Source organism: Moschus berezovskii, chromosome 6, assembly GCF_049115385.1.
Source record: "Moschus berezovskii isolate FMDL1 chromosome 6, NW_MosBer_1.0, whole genome shotgun sequence".
Lineage (NCBI taxonomy): Eukaryota > Metazoa > Chordata > Mammalia > Artiodactyla > Moschidae > Moschus > Moschus berezovskii.
The window spans coordinates 73,412,561-73,430,802 of NC_142465.1; the positions used below are offsets into that span (position 1 = coordinate 73,412,561).

General features: G+C 36.3%; 1 protein-coding gene across 1 annotated transcript in view; it reads left to right on the plus strand.

The window, feature by feature from the left end:
• The first annotated feature begins 209 nt into the window (after nucleotides 1-209).
• The window catches only part of WASHC4 (WASH complex subunit 4), a 56,476-nt gene continuing 38,443 nt past the window's right edge, over nucleotides 210-18,242 (plus strand). The window contains exons 1-13 of the mRNA XM_055395857.2: nucleotides 210-334; nucleotides 3,296-3,435; nucleotides 4,331-4,384; nucleotides 4,482-4,547; nucleotides 5,356-5,401; nucleotides 5,869-5,936; nucleotides 10,108-10,190; nucleotides 11,653-11,695; nucleotides 12,333-12,436; nucleotides 13,279-13,399; nucleotides 15,015-15,138; nucleotides 15,241-15,368; nucleotides 16,202-16,362. Of these exons, the coding sequence (XP_055251832.1) occupies nucleotides 274-334; nucleotides 3,296-3,435; nucleotides 4,331-4,384; nucleotides 4,482-4,547; nucleotides 5,356-5,401; nucleotides 5,869-5,936; nucleotides 10,108-10,190; nucleotides 11,653-11,695; nucleotides 12,333-12,436; nucleotides 13,279-13,399; nucleotides 15,015-15,138; nucleotides 15,241-15,368; nucleotides 16,202-16,362 (1,199 nt within the window). The 5' untranslated portion in view covers nucleotides 210-273. The remainder of the gene's footprint in view (nucleotides 335-3,295; nucleotides 3,436-4,330; nucleotides 4,385-4,481; nucleotides 4,548-5,355; nucleotides 5,402-5,868; nucleotides 5,937-10,107; nucleotides 10,191-11,652; nucleotides 11,696-12,332; nucleotides 12,437-13,278; nucleotides 13,400-15,014; nucleotides 15,139-15,240; nucleotides 15,369-16,201; nucleotides 16,363-18,242) is intronic.

Consider the following 18,242-nt stretch of genomic DNA (forward strand, 5'->3'; position numbering starts at 1 on the left):
CACAGGAAAAATGAACTGGATGGTTGCCACGCCCAAGTAGGAACCAGGGAGCACCTAAGGCCACCGCCACAGCTGTGGCAGCCTCCGCCAGCCCCCGCGGAGGACTCGGTTTCCCAGCGGCCCCCGCGGCCCGCAGGGGCGTCTAGCCCCGCTGGCCCTTGCGAGCGGGGGCGGGGCCGAAGCCGGAAGTCACGTGCTGCTACAGCCGCCGGGGTGAGGCCGCCGTCTCAGCCAAGGCTGGTTTGGGCTGTGACCGTGGGAGGCGCCGGGGTGATGGCGGTGGAGACTCTGTCCCCGGACTGGGAGTTCGACCGCGTAGACGACGGCTCACAGAGTAAGGGAGCTGCAGGGCGAGCTGCGGGTGGACGCTTATCGGCCCGCCGACGTCCGGGCAGCGCGCCTGCGGGAGGGCTTGGCGTTGCGGTGGGCGCGCAGCTTTCTGCGCCTTGGGGTGTGAGAGGGACGCGCTCGCGAACCTAACTTTCGGGGTCGGGAGCCCGGTTGACGGTGGGTCAGGCAGACCCGGCGTTTGGGGCTGTGACTGTCCTGCGGAGCGCGCCGTGGCCCGGGGGCGCGGCGTGTCTACTTGGTGCAGCCGGGGCCCCGGGCGGGGCACCCCGGGGAGGTCCGCATCCTGGGGAGCGGAGGCGGCCTGGTCCCTGGTCTCCTGGGACTTTGGCCAGATCCTCCGAGCGTGCAGTTTTAGGTGAGGTTGAGGTCCAGGTTCCTGTTTCGGTTTCCTGTTTTTCTTCTTTTTCCTCCCAAACCAACTTTGGGAAGTTTTGAGTGTTTTTGCCTTCATATTCTTAGAACTGTAGAAGGTAGCGAAAAAGAACTCACGCGTGAAAAACAAACACGTGAATGTCAATTTATTACCTTCCATGTCTTTTATTTACGTTCAGTGGTTGTTTTTCAAAAGTGATGCCCTGTGGTTTCCAGCGCACCTAGAAAGGTTTCGGAAGAATACAGAATATCTCCTGCAGATTTTACTTCATAAAATTGGATTGTCTCATTTTAATTTAGAAGTCCAATCCCCAAAACCTAACAAATTCAGTTCCACGTAGCAAAATTTAGAGGTCAAGCTATTTCATTGAAACTACTTAAGATGAATATAAATTGGCAATCTGTTTCTTATCTTTGGTAAATGAATCTGTATAGGTGTTTTAAATAAGAGATATTAGGCCTTAACTGCTTTGTGAATTTGTTTTTTTATGTAGTTTTCTCAAAAGGTGTAGTTTTTAAAAGTTACGTGTGCTGCTGCTGCTGCTAAGTCGCTTCCTTCGTGTCCGTGTAAATTTTGCTTAATTTTTACAAAGACAGACACATCAGATGTATCTAGGTTTTATTAGCTTGTCAAAAGGGTGAGTTTAATTCAGGATGGTTAGGAGTTTCTCCCAAAACTTGCCATAAATTACTAGCTCTTAAACAGCATGAAAAAACAATCCTGGTGGTAGTGACAGTATCTTTCAACTTGTTTGTGGAGTGGATTCTGTCTTTGTTAAAGTGAACTTCACCTTGTCATGTATGAAGTTTTATGAATAGAGGTTCCTTACTCTGTATCTGTGAAATATTGGATTGAAGATATGTTTGGGGTTTGAAAATGGTTGTCAGATTGAATCAGTTCAATCTGATTCACTCAAAGGTATTTTCCACACAAAGATTAAAAAAGGAATTCAGTCTCTTGGAAGTGATAAGCATGTTAATAGGTTTTTGGAATTTAACTCTTGAAGAATCACTATAGAGTTCTTATTTCGGATCTTATTTTAACTTTTACCAACTTAAAAGCTTATCGGCAAGGAACTTTAATGTTATTACAGGTTTTCTCTTGCCTGCTACTTTAATTTCCAAACAGACTAAATGAATAATTCATTGGCATGTTTTTCTAGCGTCGTCATTAAGAAGTCATTTGCTGGTTAAATGCAGCTTTGGTCATTTCCCTTGTAACTGAAAATCAGACACGTACTCGGGATTTTGAGAATCTTACACAGTTTTTAAAATTTAAGCTATAAGGAAGGGAAGAGCTCTCTTCTCTGGGCCTGGTTTTCATTAATTTTTGTAATATGGATCATTTATATTGTTTTCCAGAATTGACTGGATTAACACTATAATAAAGCAGGAACTTAATTAAATGGATACACCTGATTCCAGGCATTAAGTTAACTAAATGAATCCACCTGATTCTGAACGTTAGTTGCAAAATAGGGGAGAATGTGAAGCTAGGTCTTCACTGAGTTGGAACCTACTTATAGTTGCTTTGTATTGCTAATTTGAGGAGAGAAAAGTTTTACTTTTTTAAGAAGTCAGCGATTGAATAAAGTAATTCACATCAGTAAGAGAATCCGAGTTGGAGTTGAATTTGCTCCCTTTGGAATAAGTAATGATATAATGTATGGTGCTGAGTCACTTCAGTCCTGTCCCACTGTTTGTGACCCTATGGACTGTAGCCCACCAGGCTCCTCTGTCCATGGGATTCTCCAGGCAAGAATACTGGAGTGATTTGCCATGCCCTCCTCCAGGGGATCTTTCGAACCCAACATCTCTTTCATCTCCTGCATTGACAAGCAGGTTCTTTATCACTAATTTTGATGAGCAGGGAAACTTTTTTGTCCAGTTTATTCCAATGACTTCTAGAGTCCTCTGTTAATGTGTAAAGTCTGTAAATATCAACACAATATTCTGTACTCAGTGTCCTTTACTGGCTTTTCCAATTCTGATAATTAAAACAATATATCTTGGGGCATTATAAATATAAAATTAGCAATATAAATTTGGGGCATTACAGAAATAATATTATGATGAAGCAGATCTAAAATCATTTCAAAAACAATATTTAGGTGTATTTTTAGGCGTAGTTTACTGTGTAATTAAGCATTACAGTTAAAAATTTTGCTTCTATGACAGCTCAGATTTTTGCTTCTAAATCAGATTTTTTGCACAAAATAGTTGTTTACGATTAAAATAGAGAATTAGGACATTGAGTTGTCTAAGGCATTTTCAGATTGTTTAGATTATGGGGTAAATGGTAAAGTGACTTTTTCATAGTATTTTAAAGTTATAGTTTTAAGATGATTTCTTAAAGTACCATCTACTGTATGTACAATTATTATTCTACTTGGTAAAGATAGAAAGTTCAATTACTGTTTAACTTTAGAACTTTATTTTCAAGAAGTCCAAACATTCAAAGGTGATACATTAACAGTGCTACTTTTCTGTGACTTTTGAGATTATTTGAAATAAATATCTTGAATAAAATAAATGTCATTACTTTTCACAAACTTTTCCAATTTATATTTAGAAATTCATGCTGAAGTCCAGCTTAAGAATTATGGGAAATTTCTTGAGGAGTATACCTCTCAATTGAGAAGAATTGAGGATGCACTGGACGACTCAATTGGAGATGTTTGGGATTTCAATCTTGATCCTATAGCATTAAAGGTTGGAATTTGTTTTATTTTTAATTTATGTATACATTTTCAGAACATATATGCCTTGAGAACAGTGTTCAAAAATGGAATATATATTTTTATTTGGAATCTAGAGAGCTAAAAGAAACCTGGAGAAACATGGTTAATTTCCTTTTCTCTAGGCTGTGCATGTGTTTGCTTTTTTTTTAAAGAATGATGCGAACTCCAGTCTTTGAGCTGACTTTTGTTTTTCATTATCAAGAAAATGAAGAGGGTTGGAATAGCATATTTAGGCTTTGTTTTCTTATTGAGACTATTTTACATACAGAAAAGTGCATAGATTTAAAATATACTGTTCAGTGAATTTTACCAAATACCTATCCCCTTGTAACTCATATCCCAGCCAAGATAAAGAATATTTCCATGATTTTTCAAAAGCTCCTTTATGCTATTTAGGGGCTCTTTAATATGGGAGTGTTTTTTTTTTTTTTTAAATATATAAAATAAGCTGCTCTGTTCCATTTTGAGGTTGTTCTATTTTGTTTCACCTTTGAAACTGTAGCCTCTTACTACTTAAACAATAACATTTTTGAGCATTTATTATGTGCTAGACAACTGTCCTAAGGCACCAGTGTTGACTTTTTTAATAGCAACTTTCCTGAGATGTTATTCATGTATCATACAATTTCTTTGGTTTGTAATGTATCCATGGACTTGGGCCACAGTCAGTTTTAGAACATTTTCACCACTCCAGAAAGAAATCCTGTACCTGTTAGCAGTCCCCATCTGTGGTGTGGTGGGACGGGTGCTGAGTACAGGGTCTAACACAGCTTTCAGTAAAATAGAGCTAGTCTCAATTTGTGTATTGAGAATTTTAATGATTTTTTTCAAATTAAAAAGGAATTTATTTTCCTTTGTTTCTATAGCTTTTGCCTTATGAACAGTCTTCCCTTTTGGAACTCATCAAGACTGAAAACAAGGTACAGATTCCTAAACCTAAAAATCTATTTTTTAAAATGCTTTAATTATCTTCTATAATTTACTTCTTTCCTTTTGTATTTTTCCTCGTGAAACTAGGTCCTAAACAAAGTCATCACTGTTTATGCTGCACTTTGTTGTGAAATCAAGAAATTAAAATATGAGGTAATTATTTGTACTCTTTAAAACATAAAAAACATGATTTAAAAGCAAATATGTGCTTATATGTGTAAGTGTGCACAAATATTTCATGAATATGGGATGAGCTATATATTTAAGCAATAATAATAAGACCATTCATTAAGTACTATTTACCAAACACCATGCTAACTCTCTTAACAGTAATAACCACTCAGGGAGGTACGGGAGGAACAGATGAGAGAAGAAGCTTAAAGAGGATGTCGCTCATCTAACATTTTATTGGTAGTAATGGTTTGAGTCTGGGCCTGCATTCCTTCTGTATTACTTGTCATATATACTGGATATAACTGATTGTTCTTAAAAAGGTTCGAATTTTTAATGTTTTGCGTTTCCTCACCCATGAGCCATTAAAACTGGTAGATGGTAATAAAAAAGTTTTGAATTTATAATGTTTTGCGTTTCCTCACCCATGAGCCTTTGAAACTGGTAGATGGTAAACTTCATCTTTTCTTCTTTAGATTAAAAAAAAATTTTTTTTTAATGTTTTTGATACTACATGGTTGCTTTCTCTCATGAACGTGTGAGAAGATGTTGGACAGTTAGAGTGGTCAGATAAAACAAAGGCTAAAGAAATAACTTTGAGTATCAGTAATATCTTTGGTATTCTAAAGATAGATTGAATTTGCCTATATTATAAGCAGTTTTTGAAGTTAAGTAAATTTGTATGTATGATGTAGTCATCTGTGTATTATTAAATAAGGATAATGAAGAGAGCCTAGGAATTTAAAAACAAAATAGCAACCTTTAAAATTATTTTAATTTTTTTAAACAGGCTGAAACTAAATTTTATAATGGTCTCTTGTTTTATGGAGAAGGAGGTAAGTTTTAAAATTTCATATTGTAATATTGTGCTGCCTTTTTTGAGATTGAAATAAACAAGAGTTAACTGACAATTCTAGGACTGTTATGATCATGTAAAGTGTTAGTTTGAGCAGTGAACAGTCACATTTTTCGTTGGTTTGTGTTTTTATTTAGTAAACAGCTGAAAACCTCAGTGAACAAGCGGCAGCAAATTCTGTATAAAATTGATTTGTGAATATTTTTATAAATTACAAAGCACAATAGCTGGGTGAGGATTTTCCTTGAATTCATTAAATAGTCGGACAGATGGTTGCTTTTAATTGTGTGAATAATGATTGTTTCATTTTTCTCTTTAGTGTAAAATTCTATTTTTCATACTATCCAGATTAGAAGATGTCCTAATGAATAAAAATCATTTTCTTTTTTTGATGTTGATTCACTTTAAGATAAAAACTTGAAATATTCTTCATGTTGCCTTTTAAAGCTACAGATTCCAGCATGGTGGAAGGTGATTGTCAAATTCAAATGGGGAGATTTATTTCATTCTTACAGGTAAGTGGTTTTTACTTTTAATTGAGGTTTTGTTTTTTTTCCCCTCCAAAAAGTTTGAGTAAATCATGTAATCAGAAAAGAGTTCTGAAATGTCAAATGCTAAGAAATTATGCACTTCGTTGGCATTGGATTATATTAAAGGAGATTGTAATTCCTGAAAGATTTTCATAGCATTTTTAGTGACATAAGCTATCAAAATAAGTTTCTTTGTATAATTTCATTTATGGACAGTTTATCACCATGCCTCTTAAAACAATTTAAACTTTGTACCTGGTAGGAAAAGATAATTTATGTTAGAAAAAGTGGCTAATGGAGATCATTAAGCTGTTATATGGACAAGGGTGAAGTTTTAAAAGCAGCAGCATATGATACTTTTAACCAGATGTTTCAATTTAGATATACTTTTCATTACTGTAAAGTTTTATTTTACAGTGTAAAATTATTCTGGGTCTTTTGGTTTATTGAAAGAATGAAATAAGTTCTGTTTCTCCCCTCCCTGTTGTAAAAGCAGTGCTTATATGACAAAAGCAAAAACTGGAAATCAGGAAACAGTAGCCGTAATCCCACTTACCTTCTGACTATTGGATATAAGATTTGATATATTTCATTGAATCAGGCATGCTTATATGTTCAGATCTTTTATATCTTTACTGCTTTGTTTTGGTCTTCTCACCTAATTGAGACCATTTTGTTGCACTTGTCCTCTATAATGGTACGTGTCAGTCAGGGTTCAATCCAAAAGCAAGTATCACACAGGATATTTCAAAAGGGGAGATTTAAAAGAGCTACCATTTGATCCAGCAATACCATTCTTGGGCATATATTCTGAAAAGATGAAAACTCTTAATTTGAAAAGTTAACATGCACCCCAATAATACAACACTGTTTACAGTAGCCGAGACATGGAAGCCACCTAAGTGCCTGTCAACAGATAAATGGATAAAGAAGATGTGGTATATACATACACAGTGGAATATTACTCAGCCACAGAAAAGAATAAAGCAAATGTAGCAGTATGGCTGGACCTAGTGGTTATCATACTATAAGTGAAGGTAGAGAAAGACAAATATGCCGCTTATGTGCAGGATCTAAAAAATAATACAAATAACTTGTTTACAAAACTGAAACAGACTCACAGACATAGAAAACAAGCTTACGGTCAGCATAGGGGAAAGGTTCGGGAAGAGGGATAAATTAGAAGTATCGGATTAACAGGTACACAATGCTATAGGCAAAATAGGTAAACAGCAGTGATTTACCACATAGCACAGGGAACTGTACTCAGTTTTTTAAATTAACCTATAATGGAAACGAATCTGAAAAAAAATATCACTTTGCTGTACACCTGAAACTAATACAGTATTGTAAATCAACTGTACTTCAATTAAAGAAAAAAAGAATATGTATTAAATCTAGAGAATTGGTTACATAAGAATTGGAGGGCTGAAAGAAAAAACAATGAGGTGAGCCAGAGGACACGAGTATCACCTCTCATCTACAGTAAAAAAGGAAAAAGGTTCAGGTTGTTAGAATCTGAGAGCTAGGAGGAGGAGCCCCAGGGAATTAGTATTAATATCATAGCTCCGAGGAATCAGTGCTGCCTGGCTGCTGCTGGTAGAGTTTAAAATCGAATATTGCTTCTGTAATGCAGAAAGAAGCTGGAGCCTGGGGCAAGCTGTCTTTGCTGGGTTGAACTGCTCCTGCCTGGATTATGTTGATAAAAACAGCAAAAAATAGAAAGGATGTCCCTTTCCTGCCTTTAAGTCTCATTTTAGTGCCACCTGTTGACAAAACCTCACGGGAAGCCTGCTGGGCTGGGGTCTGAGAAATGTTGATTTGCGAGGCTGAAGTAAAGGTGTCAGTTTCTCCTTCTGGTTTTGTCAAATTTTGCATTTCGTATTTTGAGGATGTTTTATTTGGTGCTTATGAGTTTAGAATTGTTAATAATTCCCAGTAAATCGAATTGTTTATTGTGTGATGACCTTCTTAAACTGTGATATTTTTACATATATATTAATTAGCTATACTAATGCTAATAAAAATCTATTTGATTACTATCACTGCCCCAGCTCTACCTTAGTTAGCGTTTTCTTTTTTTAAAATTCTTTTTTATTCTTTCAACCTTTCAGTGTCATTATGTTTCAGTTGTGTTTCTCTAAAACTGGGTCTATTTGGATTTTGCTTTTTCATATAATCTGAAAATTTCTGTGTTTTAATTGGTTCTTTTTTATATTTTATAGACAGTATTATGTATCAGGACTCGTTTCTGCCTTTTGCTTTGTGCTTTCTATTTGTCCTGCATTTTCTAGTCTTTGCTTTTCTTAGATTTATAGAAGTGTAATAAGAGATATATAACTGGAGCTGTTTAAATAAAATTGAAATGCATTATTTTCACTTTTAAAACATTTAAAATTGTGGATCTCACAGCTGCATATAATTTCATTTTATACATTCAACAAATGTTTTGGGAACCTAGCATATGTTAGAAACTGTTATTGGTGCTTAGGATACAGCAGTGCACAAAACCAACAAATTTCTGCCCACAGAGAGCTTATTGTTTAGAACAGCCATAAATTTAGTTAGATTCTAAATACTTTAGGATAGGTGTGAGTTCAGTTCAGTTGCTCAGTCATGTCTGACTCTTTGTGACCCCATGAACCGCAGCACGCCAGGCCTCTCTGTCCCTCACCAGCTTCCGGAGTCCACCCAAACCCACGTCCAGGAAGTCGGTGATGCCATCCAACCATCTCATCCTCTGTCATCCCCTTCTCCTCTTGCCCTCAGTCTTTCCCAGCATCAGGGTCTTTTCCAGTGAGTCAGTTCTTGGCATCAGGTGGTCAAAATATTTGAGTTTCAACTTCAACATCAGTCCTTCCAATGAACACCCAGGACTGATCTCCTTTAGGATGGACTGGTTGGATCTCCTCGCAGTCCAAGGGACTCTCAAGAGTCTTCTCCAACACCACAGTTCAAAAGCATCAATTCTTCGGTGCTCAGCTTTCTTTATATTCCTACTCTCACATCCATACATGACCACTGGAAAAACCATAGCCTTGGCTAAACGGACCTTTGTTGGCAAAGTAATGTCTCTGCTTTTTAATATGCTGTCTAGGTTGGTCAAAACTTTCCTTCCAAGGAGTAAGTGTCTTTTAATTTCCTGGCTGCAATCAGCATCTGCAGTGATTTTGGAGCCCAGAAAAATAAAGTCAGTCGCTGTTTCCACTATTTCCCCATCTATTTCCCATGAAGTGATGGAACTGGATGCTATGATCTTAGTTTTCTGAATGTTGAGCTTTAAGCCAACTTTTTCACTCTCCTCTTTAACTTTCATCAAGAGGCTCTTTAGTTCCTCTTCACTTTCTGCCATAAGGGTGGTGTCATCTGCATATCTGAGATTATTGATATTTCTCCTGGCAATCTTGATTCTAGCTTGTGCTTCTTCCAGCCCAGCGTTTCTCATGATGTACTCTGCATATAAGCTATATAAGCAGGGTGACAGTATACAGCCTTGATGTACTCCTTGTCCTATTTGGAACCAGTCTGTTGTTCCATGTCCAGTTCTACCTGTTGCTTCCTGTCCTGCATACAGGTTTCTCAAGAGGCAGGTCAGGTGGTCTGGTATTCCCATCTCTTGAAGAATGACAAACATATTCCTGGGGAAATCTGTGTTTCACTTAATGTGTGTCAAGCCTGTTAATAGGTAGGGTTAAAGGTTATAAACATTTGAAGTTATTTCAGAGTTATTCTGAAGACCCTTTCCCTTCCTGGTCACACTTTCTAAACTGGCAGCTTTTGAGCTTCATTCATTCAGATGTTCATTTAATAGGCAGAAATTGAGAAGCAGTTGAAGATTAACCACCATACTGGGCAGTGGCTATTCAAAGAAGGAATAAGGCAGTCTCTGTCACTTAGGAATTATATGAGCAGTGAAAGCAGACTTAAAATACAAGGATGAATGAAATGCTGTAGAGGCAAAGATGTAGAAATGACCGTGGGAGGTGAGTGAAGAACTGATTGCTTGAAGGATGCTTGAAGTTGTCTTATTGCAGGTTAACTGGAGATTTTTTACTGGAAAACAGTTTTGTTTATGTTTAGCATTAGTAACATACAACTCAGTCAGAAATGATGACATTTACTCAACTTCTAACATATACTCAACTTGTCATTTCAGGAACTGTCTTGTTTTGTTACGAGGTGCTATGAAGTGGTGATGAATGTAGTCCATCAGTTGGCTGCCCTCTATATCAGTAACAAGTAATGGATTTTAAAAATCATTTTGCACTTTTAATAGAGATACGGGGAATTTTTTTCTTAATCTAGCTAAATATCTAAAAGTTTTTTTGTGTGTTTCCTCAGTTATTCACTCATTCCTTCATTCACTTATTCAGCTTTCTTTGAACACTCATGATATTTTAAACGCTCCTTGATGTGTGTAATGCAGAGGTTAGTAACACAGTTTATAGCATGGTGCGGGAACCCATTATCTCTCTGAATGAGAATGTTAAAGAATAATCTTAAATTTAATTACAGAGAAAAGGGCTAATATAGAATGTACTGAGTTCTCTTTACTTACTGCTTTCCTTTACATTGAAGTATTCTTGGCTCATTAGAATCATGTGACACTTAAAACTATTGAACATTAGGGAGAGGGGACTAGATAATCTATACTTCTAATGATCTTCCAAGTTTGGATATCACTGCCCTAAGTCAAGAAAAATGATCAAATTGTCAGTTAGTATTCCTCACCACCACAGAGTAATATCTTGCATCTGATTAAAACTTTATACTTAATTTTTCCCACTCACTTATAATCTTAAAATAACTTTGTTTAGATATATGATTAGGAGTTCTCAGTTGTGAGAAGAGAGAGAACTGAGGCCCAAAGGAAGTGTTTGCCATGATTCTTGTGGTCACCTGTCCATTCATTGTTGTTCTTCCTATACCATGCTGCATCTTAACTCTCTTTATAAAGTGGAAGAGTGTGTTGTTTTCATTTTCATGTTTTTCTGCTCTGTCAGATGTTTATTTTATGTTCTATGTTTTCACTAAAGTTCTCCTCATGGCAGAAGGGAATGAGAGCATAGCTACCCCAGCCCCCCATAGAACCTGGTGTGTGATTCAAAGAGACCCCTCTGTACCCCACCCCTGTCCTAGAAAGATGAAATTTACTTGAATTTTGTGTTTAATTTTTAAAGTATTCTGTCTTGTGGAATATTTATATGTGCTTTAGTATATAAGTATTAATTTATTTACTGTTGAGTAGGTTGACTCTCTGGGAGGTAAAATTGAATTATCCTGGGGCTTTGACTTTGGTGTAATCCTATTTGTATGCATTGTTTTCTCAGTAGGGATGAAAACTCTAGAAATAAATCCAACTGAAGAGAGGGCTAGTTTCCAAATGCCAGTTTGGGTAGGATAGCAAAGATTCTAGTTGAAAATTGAGAAATTCTAATAGTTTAGAAATAAATGAATATCAGTTTCATTATTTCTCTGCTTCATCCCAAGCTAGATGGGCCACATATTGACGTATACCTACAGGTTCTCTTCTTGGGTGTGGACTATGATAGTAAACTTGTGTTGCGTAAATTTTAGTGACTAAAGCCTAAATAAAAGTAAATACATTTTTAAATTCCAAGAGGCTTTTTCCTTAAAATAAACATGAACTGTGACCAAAAAATGAGGTTTTCTTTTAAGCTTGGATGTTATTTTATTACAGGATTGCACCCAAAATTATAGAAACAACTGGAGTTCATTTTCAGGTACAAGTAACTTAACTTGTAAAATAATAATTTTTCGTATATTTTACTTTGGCATTTATGTGATTGGGGAGTACTACACTTATTGCAAGGCTCTTAAAGGGTTTCTTTTTTTGCATTTGTTCTCTCATTTGTGAACCTGATGAGGTGTTATTGACCCACTGTGAGTGTAACTCTTCCTAGTATTGGCTCCATGCAGACTCTTGAAGTCAGTGGTCCCCAGCCTTTTTGGCACTAGGGACTGCTTTTGTGGAAGAGAGTTTTCCACAGACCACAGGGGTGGGGGAAGGGGGATGAGGGGGTGGTTTGGGGATGATCCAAGCACGTTACATTCACTGTGCACTTTATTATTATTGCATCAGCTCCATCTCCGATCATCAGGCTTTAGATCCTGAAGGCTGGGGACCCCTGTTCTAAGTGGTCTGAGAGAATCCACAGTATCGTGATTAAGGATGAGATTTGGGTGAAGGGTTTTCCGATTTTAGGCTGTTCATCTTGAGGATTAGTAGTTTCATCTGTAGCTTAACTTTCCCACTGCTTTAAGTTAGTAATTATCCCAGATGTGTTTAACTTTAAAATCCACATGAAGCTTAACTTCTAACTAGTGATTAAATGATAATCATTAAAGGTTTTTTGACAGACTATGTATGAGCACTTGGGAGAGCTGCTGACAGTTTTGCTTACCCTGGATGAAATTATTGATAATCACATCACGTTAAAAGACCACTGGACTATGTACAAAAGGTGAGCCGACTAAAATGTTTAAAATACTCTTTATAGAGTTAATGTATTACTAAAAAAATAAATAGTACAGATCCTTTAAGAGACCTGAAGATATATATTTAGAAGGATCTCATTTCAGATTTTCTTTGAAGACAGTAACCATTCTTTTAATTGCAGATAGGCTTTTTGAGAGTATGATATACTTGTATAAAACATCTAATTCTTAAAGTGTTCAGTTCAGTTCAGTCGCTCAGTCATGTCCGACTCTCCGTGACCCCATGAATCACAGCACGCCAGGCCTCCCTGTCCATCACCAACTCCCGGAGTTCACTCAGACTCATGTCCACAGAGTCAGTGATGCCATCCAGCCATCTCATTCTCTGTCTTCCCCTTCTCCTCCCGCCCCCAACCTTTCCCAGCATCAGAGTCTTTTCCAGTGAGTCAACTTGTTGCATGAGGTGGCCAAAGTATTGCAGTTTCGGCTTTAACATCAGTAGTGAATGTTAATTTGACTATTTTAGGACCCAGGTTTATTTTCCTTGTTCTGTACAAGTAACAGTTATTTATTCTCAGCTTGGTTTTATTTTGTTTTATACTCCAAACTTTTTAAAGTGAAGGCATTTTATTTTATTCAATCTGTTAAGTTTTCACTAAATTTTATCTGGAGAGTACCAGGTATCTGAATTGAAGATGATATAAAAAGGTATGTGATTAGAAATTTAAATATTTTAGGATTGTTTTTGTTCAAAATTTCAAATGTGTAGAGCCAAATAATGACAAATATAGAACTTTGATTTTGGGGGATATTTTTAATATAAGAATTTATTGGCAAATTGAAGGTCTTTCTCCTGCTTTTCTATAAGGTTACTGAAATCTGTCCATCACAATCCTTCAAAGTTTGGAATTCAGGAAGAAAAGCTAAAGCCATTTGAAAAGTTCTTGCTGAAGCTAGAAGGGCAGCTACTTGATGGAATGATATTTCAGGTATGAGAGCTGTATCAGACTGTAATAAATGGGCTTGTGTTAGTAGACCCAGCTCCGAATTGTAGTGGGGCACTTTTATAACATGTTGTTGTGACTGTATTTTTCTTCAGAAGTGCTTAAGCTTGAAACACTGATTATGTTATAAAGTATAATTATGTCAGTATCTAGTAGCTAATGAAATTAATAGCATACTGGTTGTATTTGGGATAAAGTTATTTTTTTAATTATGTAAAAGGATAGAACTGTTCAAAGATTAGTATAGAAACAGTTGTGTCAAGCATTTTTTTGTTAATCTCTGGATTTTAGGTTTGTGAAACAGCCTCTTAAAAGTCTGTTTTAATTCTTCCTATCCAGGGAATATAATTTGGATCTATACAATTCAGGTAGCTTCTAACCACATGTAGCTATTTAAATTTAAATTAAATCACTCTCTGCCATACTAGCAACATTTCAAATGCTTAATAGCCACATGTAATTATCACACTTGTGTGTGTGCTCAGTCATGTCTGACTCTTTGCAACCCCATGGACTGTAGCCCTCCAGGCTCCTATGTCCATGGGATTCTCCAGGCAAGAATACTGGAGTGAGTTGCCGTTTCCTTCTCCAGGGGATCTTCCCGACTCAGGGATCAAACTCACATCTCCTGCATTGGCAGGCAGGTTCTTTGCTGCTGAGCCACAGGAAAGCCCTCACACCTTAAACTTAACGTATGTTACATGCCAGTGGTATCTCAGTAAAACAGGAGGGAAAGTCAGCTGTGGCTAACCGTCATACCAGTCAACATATATATGAAACATTTCCATCATCACAGGAAGTTGTGTTAGATGGCACTGCTTTGGTAGTGTTCACCAGAAGTTGCATTACAGTACACCCTTGAACAGCATGGGTTTGAACTGCACGGGTCCACGTATATATGGATAGTTTTCAATAGTAAACGCTATAGTATTATATAGTCCATAGTTTGTTGAATCCAAGTTTGGAGAGGAACTGTGGATACAGAGGGCTAGCAATAAATTATATCTGATTTGACCCCCACTTGTTCAAGGGTCAACTGTATATTCCATTTAAAATCTATTTCAAGGTTACCTTTAATTTATGTTTTAGATGGTCACAATTTTTACAGAATGATACAGCTCTTGTTTATACCAATTTAACTACTAATCCATTAATTTTAGAAGAAGTTTTTTTGTTGATTCTTTCTCTGGGAGCCATTTCTACACATGATGTAATAAAGTGCTAGGAGAGTAATTGTAACCAGGAAAAATAAAGTCTCTTCTTAAAAGTGTAAATTAAAATAATAAAACATGCTTTCCCCTGCTTCATCAGATATACCTTTGTACATCACCAAGCACCACTGTGTCCCTTCATGTAGGATTATAGATTTTCAGTTCGGTTTTATTACTTTCACGTAACTGGTGCTCAAATATGTAAGTATACATTTCCCATTCAGAAAGATTTAGATATTGGATTAGATTTTAAAACTTGAGCCTCAGTGTTAGTAAAATTAAAATGATGAATGTAGGATTTTATCACTCTATATTTAATTCTGTTTCATAGCATATTAAGTCATAATAACTTGTGAGAGTCTAAATTTCTCTAAACTTTTTCTGTGTAGGCCTGTATAGAACAACAGTTTGATTCTCTCAATGGAGGAGTATCTGTGTCGAAAAATAGCACTTTTGCTGAAGAATTTGCACATAGTATTCGCTCAATTTTTGCAAATGTAGAAGCCAGACTTGGTAATGTAAAATGCATTTTTTTGTTTTTGTTTGTAAAGTTTTCATTTCCTTTAAAGCAGAACTGTAAGTATACTCTCTTTTTCTCTCATGTTGTTTTATAAGGAGAACCTTCTGAAATTGATCAGAGAGACAAGTATGTGGGAGTTTGTGGACTCTTTGTATTGCACTTTCAAATTTTTCGAACCATTGATAAAAAGTTTTACAAGTCTTTATTGGACATTTGTAAGAAGGTAAGAATTTGTAACTTCTATATTTTTCAATTTGAATAGATGGAAAAGATTTTGGATAAAACTAGATATTTTAAAATTTGTTTTATTCCTGCTTACAAAAATGATAATTTTTGTAATAATAGTTACAAAACTAATAGCATAGTATTCATTTAAAAAACTAAGCTGTCCAAAAATAAGTAACATGGTACATGAAAATACCCCATAATTCCACATCATATAAATACAGATTAGTAGGTGCTTTTCTGGATCTTTTCCTGTGCATTAACTTACTATTACTACTTGTTTCTCTTCTCTTTCTTTTCCTTCTTTTGGTCATTCATTCCCATTATTGAAGTAGGAAAAATATGAAAAATTTTTTTTTTTCTGTCTTTGCTGTTTCCATAGTGTGGCGCCTGATTTCAAAGTAGAAAATTTAAATATTGTGTAGAATCAAGTATAGTGACCATGAGAACCCAGCCATCTTGGATATGTATTTTGCATTTTTTCACTAATATAAAGTGAAAGTAAAGGTCATAACGATTCAAGTTTCTGTTTAATTTTTACACATTTTTGTTCATCTGAAAATCCATGAGTGTGTTTAAGTGTGTGTGCACATGCATATGTATGTTGTTTAATATTTAGGCAGAATAAAATTAATGTCATGCTTCACACCAGATACAGGAATGCCTTGCCATGAATTCTGTGCCATGTTAACATAATTTTTCATATTAATGAGTATCTTTTTATCATTATTTTTCTTGAAATAAATTGTTTGCCTGTTGTCGGACTATTAAACAGTTCATTATTTAGCCTGCATTTAATGATTTCCCCCTTTATTATATTTCCTGTTTCAGGTACCAGCCATCACTCTAACTGCTAATATTATTTGGTTTCCTGATAATTTTTTGATCCAGAAAATACCAGCAGCTGCCAAACTTCTGGACAAAAAAAGTCTTCAGGCCATTAAAATACACAGAGATACTTTCCTACAGCAGAAAGCGCAGTCACTATCCAAGTAGGTTTTATAAGTACCCATAATGAAAATATTTAGATATTTTACGTTTCAACTCTTACAATGATTTTGAATATATGGAAAGCATTTGAATTATAAGATCAAACATAGTTACTCATTACCAGAGAAAAGGCTGGGCAGTCTCTCGGAGATTTATTTTCTAGGAGTGTGTTGTTGTTTTAAATGTTTTAGGCTTAAACCTCAGCTTAAGATGTAGACAAATTATGCTTTATGGAAATACATATACATGTGCGTACACGCGTATATACATACACATGCTTTTTTATCAGGTGCATTACATATTTTTTGAGTGTGAAGTCGCTGCAGTGGATGCCATTTGATGAATTAAGAACATTGTGTGTACATGCTTCAGTGTTGATTTTTGCAAGATTGATGCCATCCTTTTTTTATTTTTATGAAAGTAATGTATGCACGTATTTAAGCAGTTAAAAAGTACTGAAGGTTCAAAGGGAAAAATAATTGTACTCTGCTGAATTGCCCCCTATACCTTAGTCTTGTTCCCTAAAAGAATACTTTTCGTTTCTTCTAATATTTACATCTTTTAGCTTCTCTTCCTATGTAAAATTTCAAATATGCACAAAATAGAGAAAATAGTATAGTGAACTCCCGTGTTCTCATCATTTGGCTCAACAGTTAAGTTTACTCACTGGAGTATATTGCATTCTCCCTGGAGTATAGTGCTGAAATTTTGTGTTGACCAAGATGAAGAGTTTAAGTGAAGTGTCATGGGATTTTGCCTTGGCCCGGTGCTGATCATGGTTTTTATCTGTAACGTGGTTATATGATAATATGGAAAACTACCCACTTTCTGTTGATCTTCACTATTGAAGGGGAAGTTGCGTCACTCCTGTACAGTGGGAAAGGAGGAGTATGTGTGGAATGGTTGAGATCCCCTAAAGCATCTTTTAATACTCCCAAATCCTGTGATTAAAGTCATGGAGAGTGATAGCAACTCAATTCAGGCAGGACTACTCAGGGCAGACATTTCAGGGCTCTCCAATATGTGCTAAGACAGAATTGAGAGATAAAGACATAAGTTTGGGTTTAGATTATAGAGATGAATTTAGTAGGATGGAGAGACAGGAATTAGATTTATTAGCAGTAATCTTGAAAAAGATTTGGATATTTTTGTTATCAGAGGCTTAACGTTCTTTAACAATGCAATGCAGTCAGTTTATATTTAGATGTCATTAATAATTACACCCAAATTTTGGAAATTAGTTGCCGTATGTAGGCTAGGGGAATTGGTAGTTGCATTGAATTCTTACTGGTCACATAATTAGTGTTTGGTGGTGCCACATTTTAAGAGGGTCACAAAGTGCAGCATCCATGGATGAAGCTGATCAGGATGTTAGATCTGAGAACCATGACCTTTGAAGACTAAATGGAAAAGTCTATATGGTTTGACCTTTAAAAGAGAAATCTGAAGAATGATGTGTTTTCTTTAAATATTTGGAGGGTGTTCAGGTTGAAGAGGAAACAGATTTAATTCCTGTGGTTCCAGAAGTTCAATCAGAACCAAAAGATGAACATGACAGATATTAATAGTAATTGCCAATGTTTTTAAGCTTGTCCTAGGCCTTGGAGAAGGAAATGTCAACCCACTGCAGTGTTCTTGCCTGGAGAATCCCAGGGACGGGGGAGCCTGGTGGGCTGCCGTCTATGGGGTTGCACAGAGTTGGACACGACTGAAGTGACTTAGCAGCAGCAGCAGCAGGCCTTCTGCTAAAGGATTTAAACACAGTCTTACATAAACTCTGTAACAATCTTCTCATGTGGGAAATAGTAAAATCACAACTAATATTTACCCTGTGCTTTCAGTAAGCCAGTATATTCCAGGAACTTCATGTGTCATCTTTTTT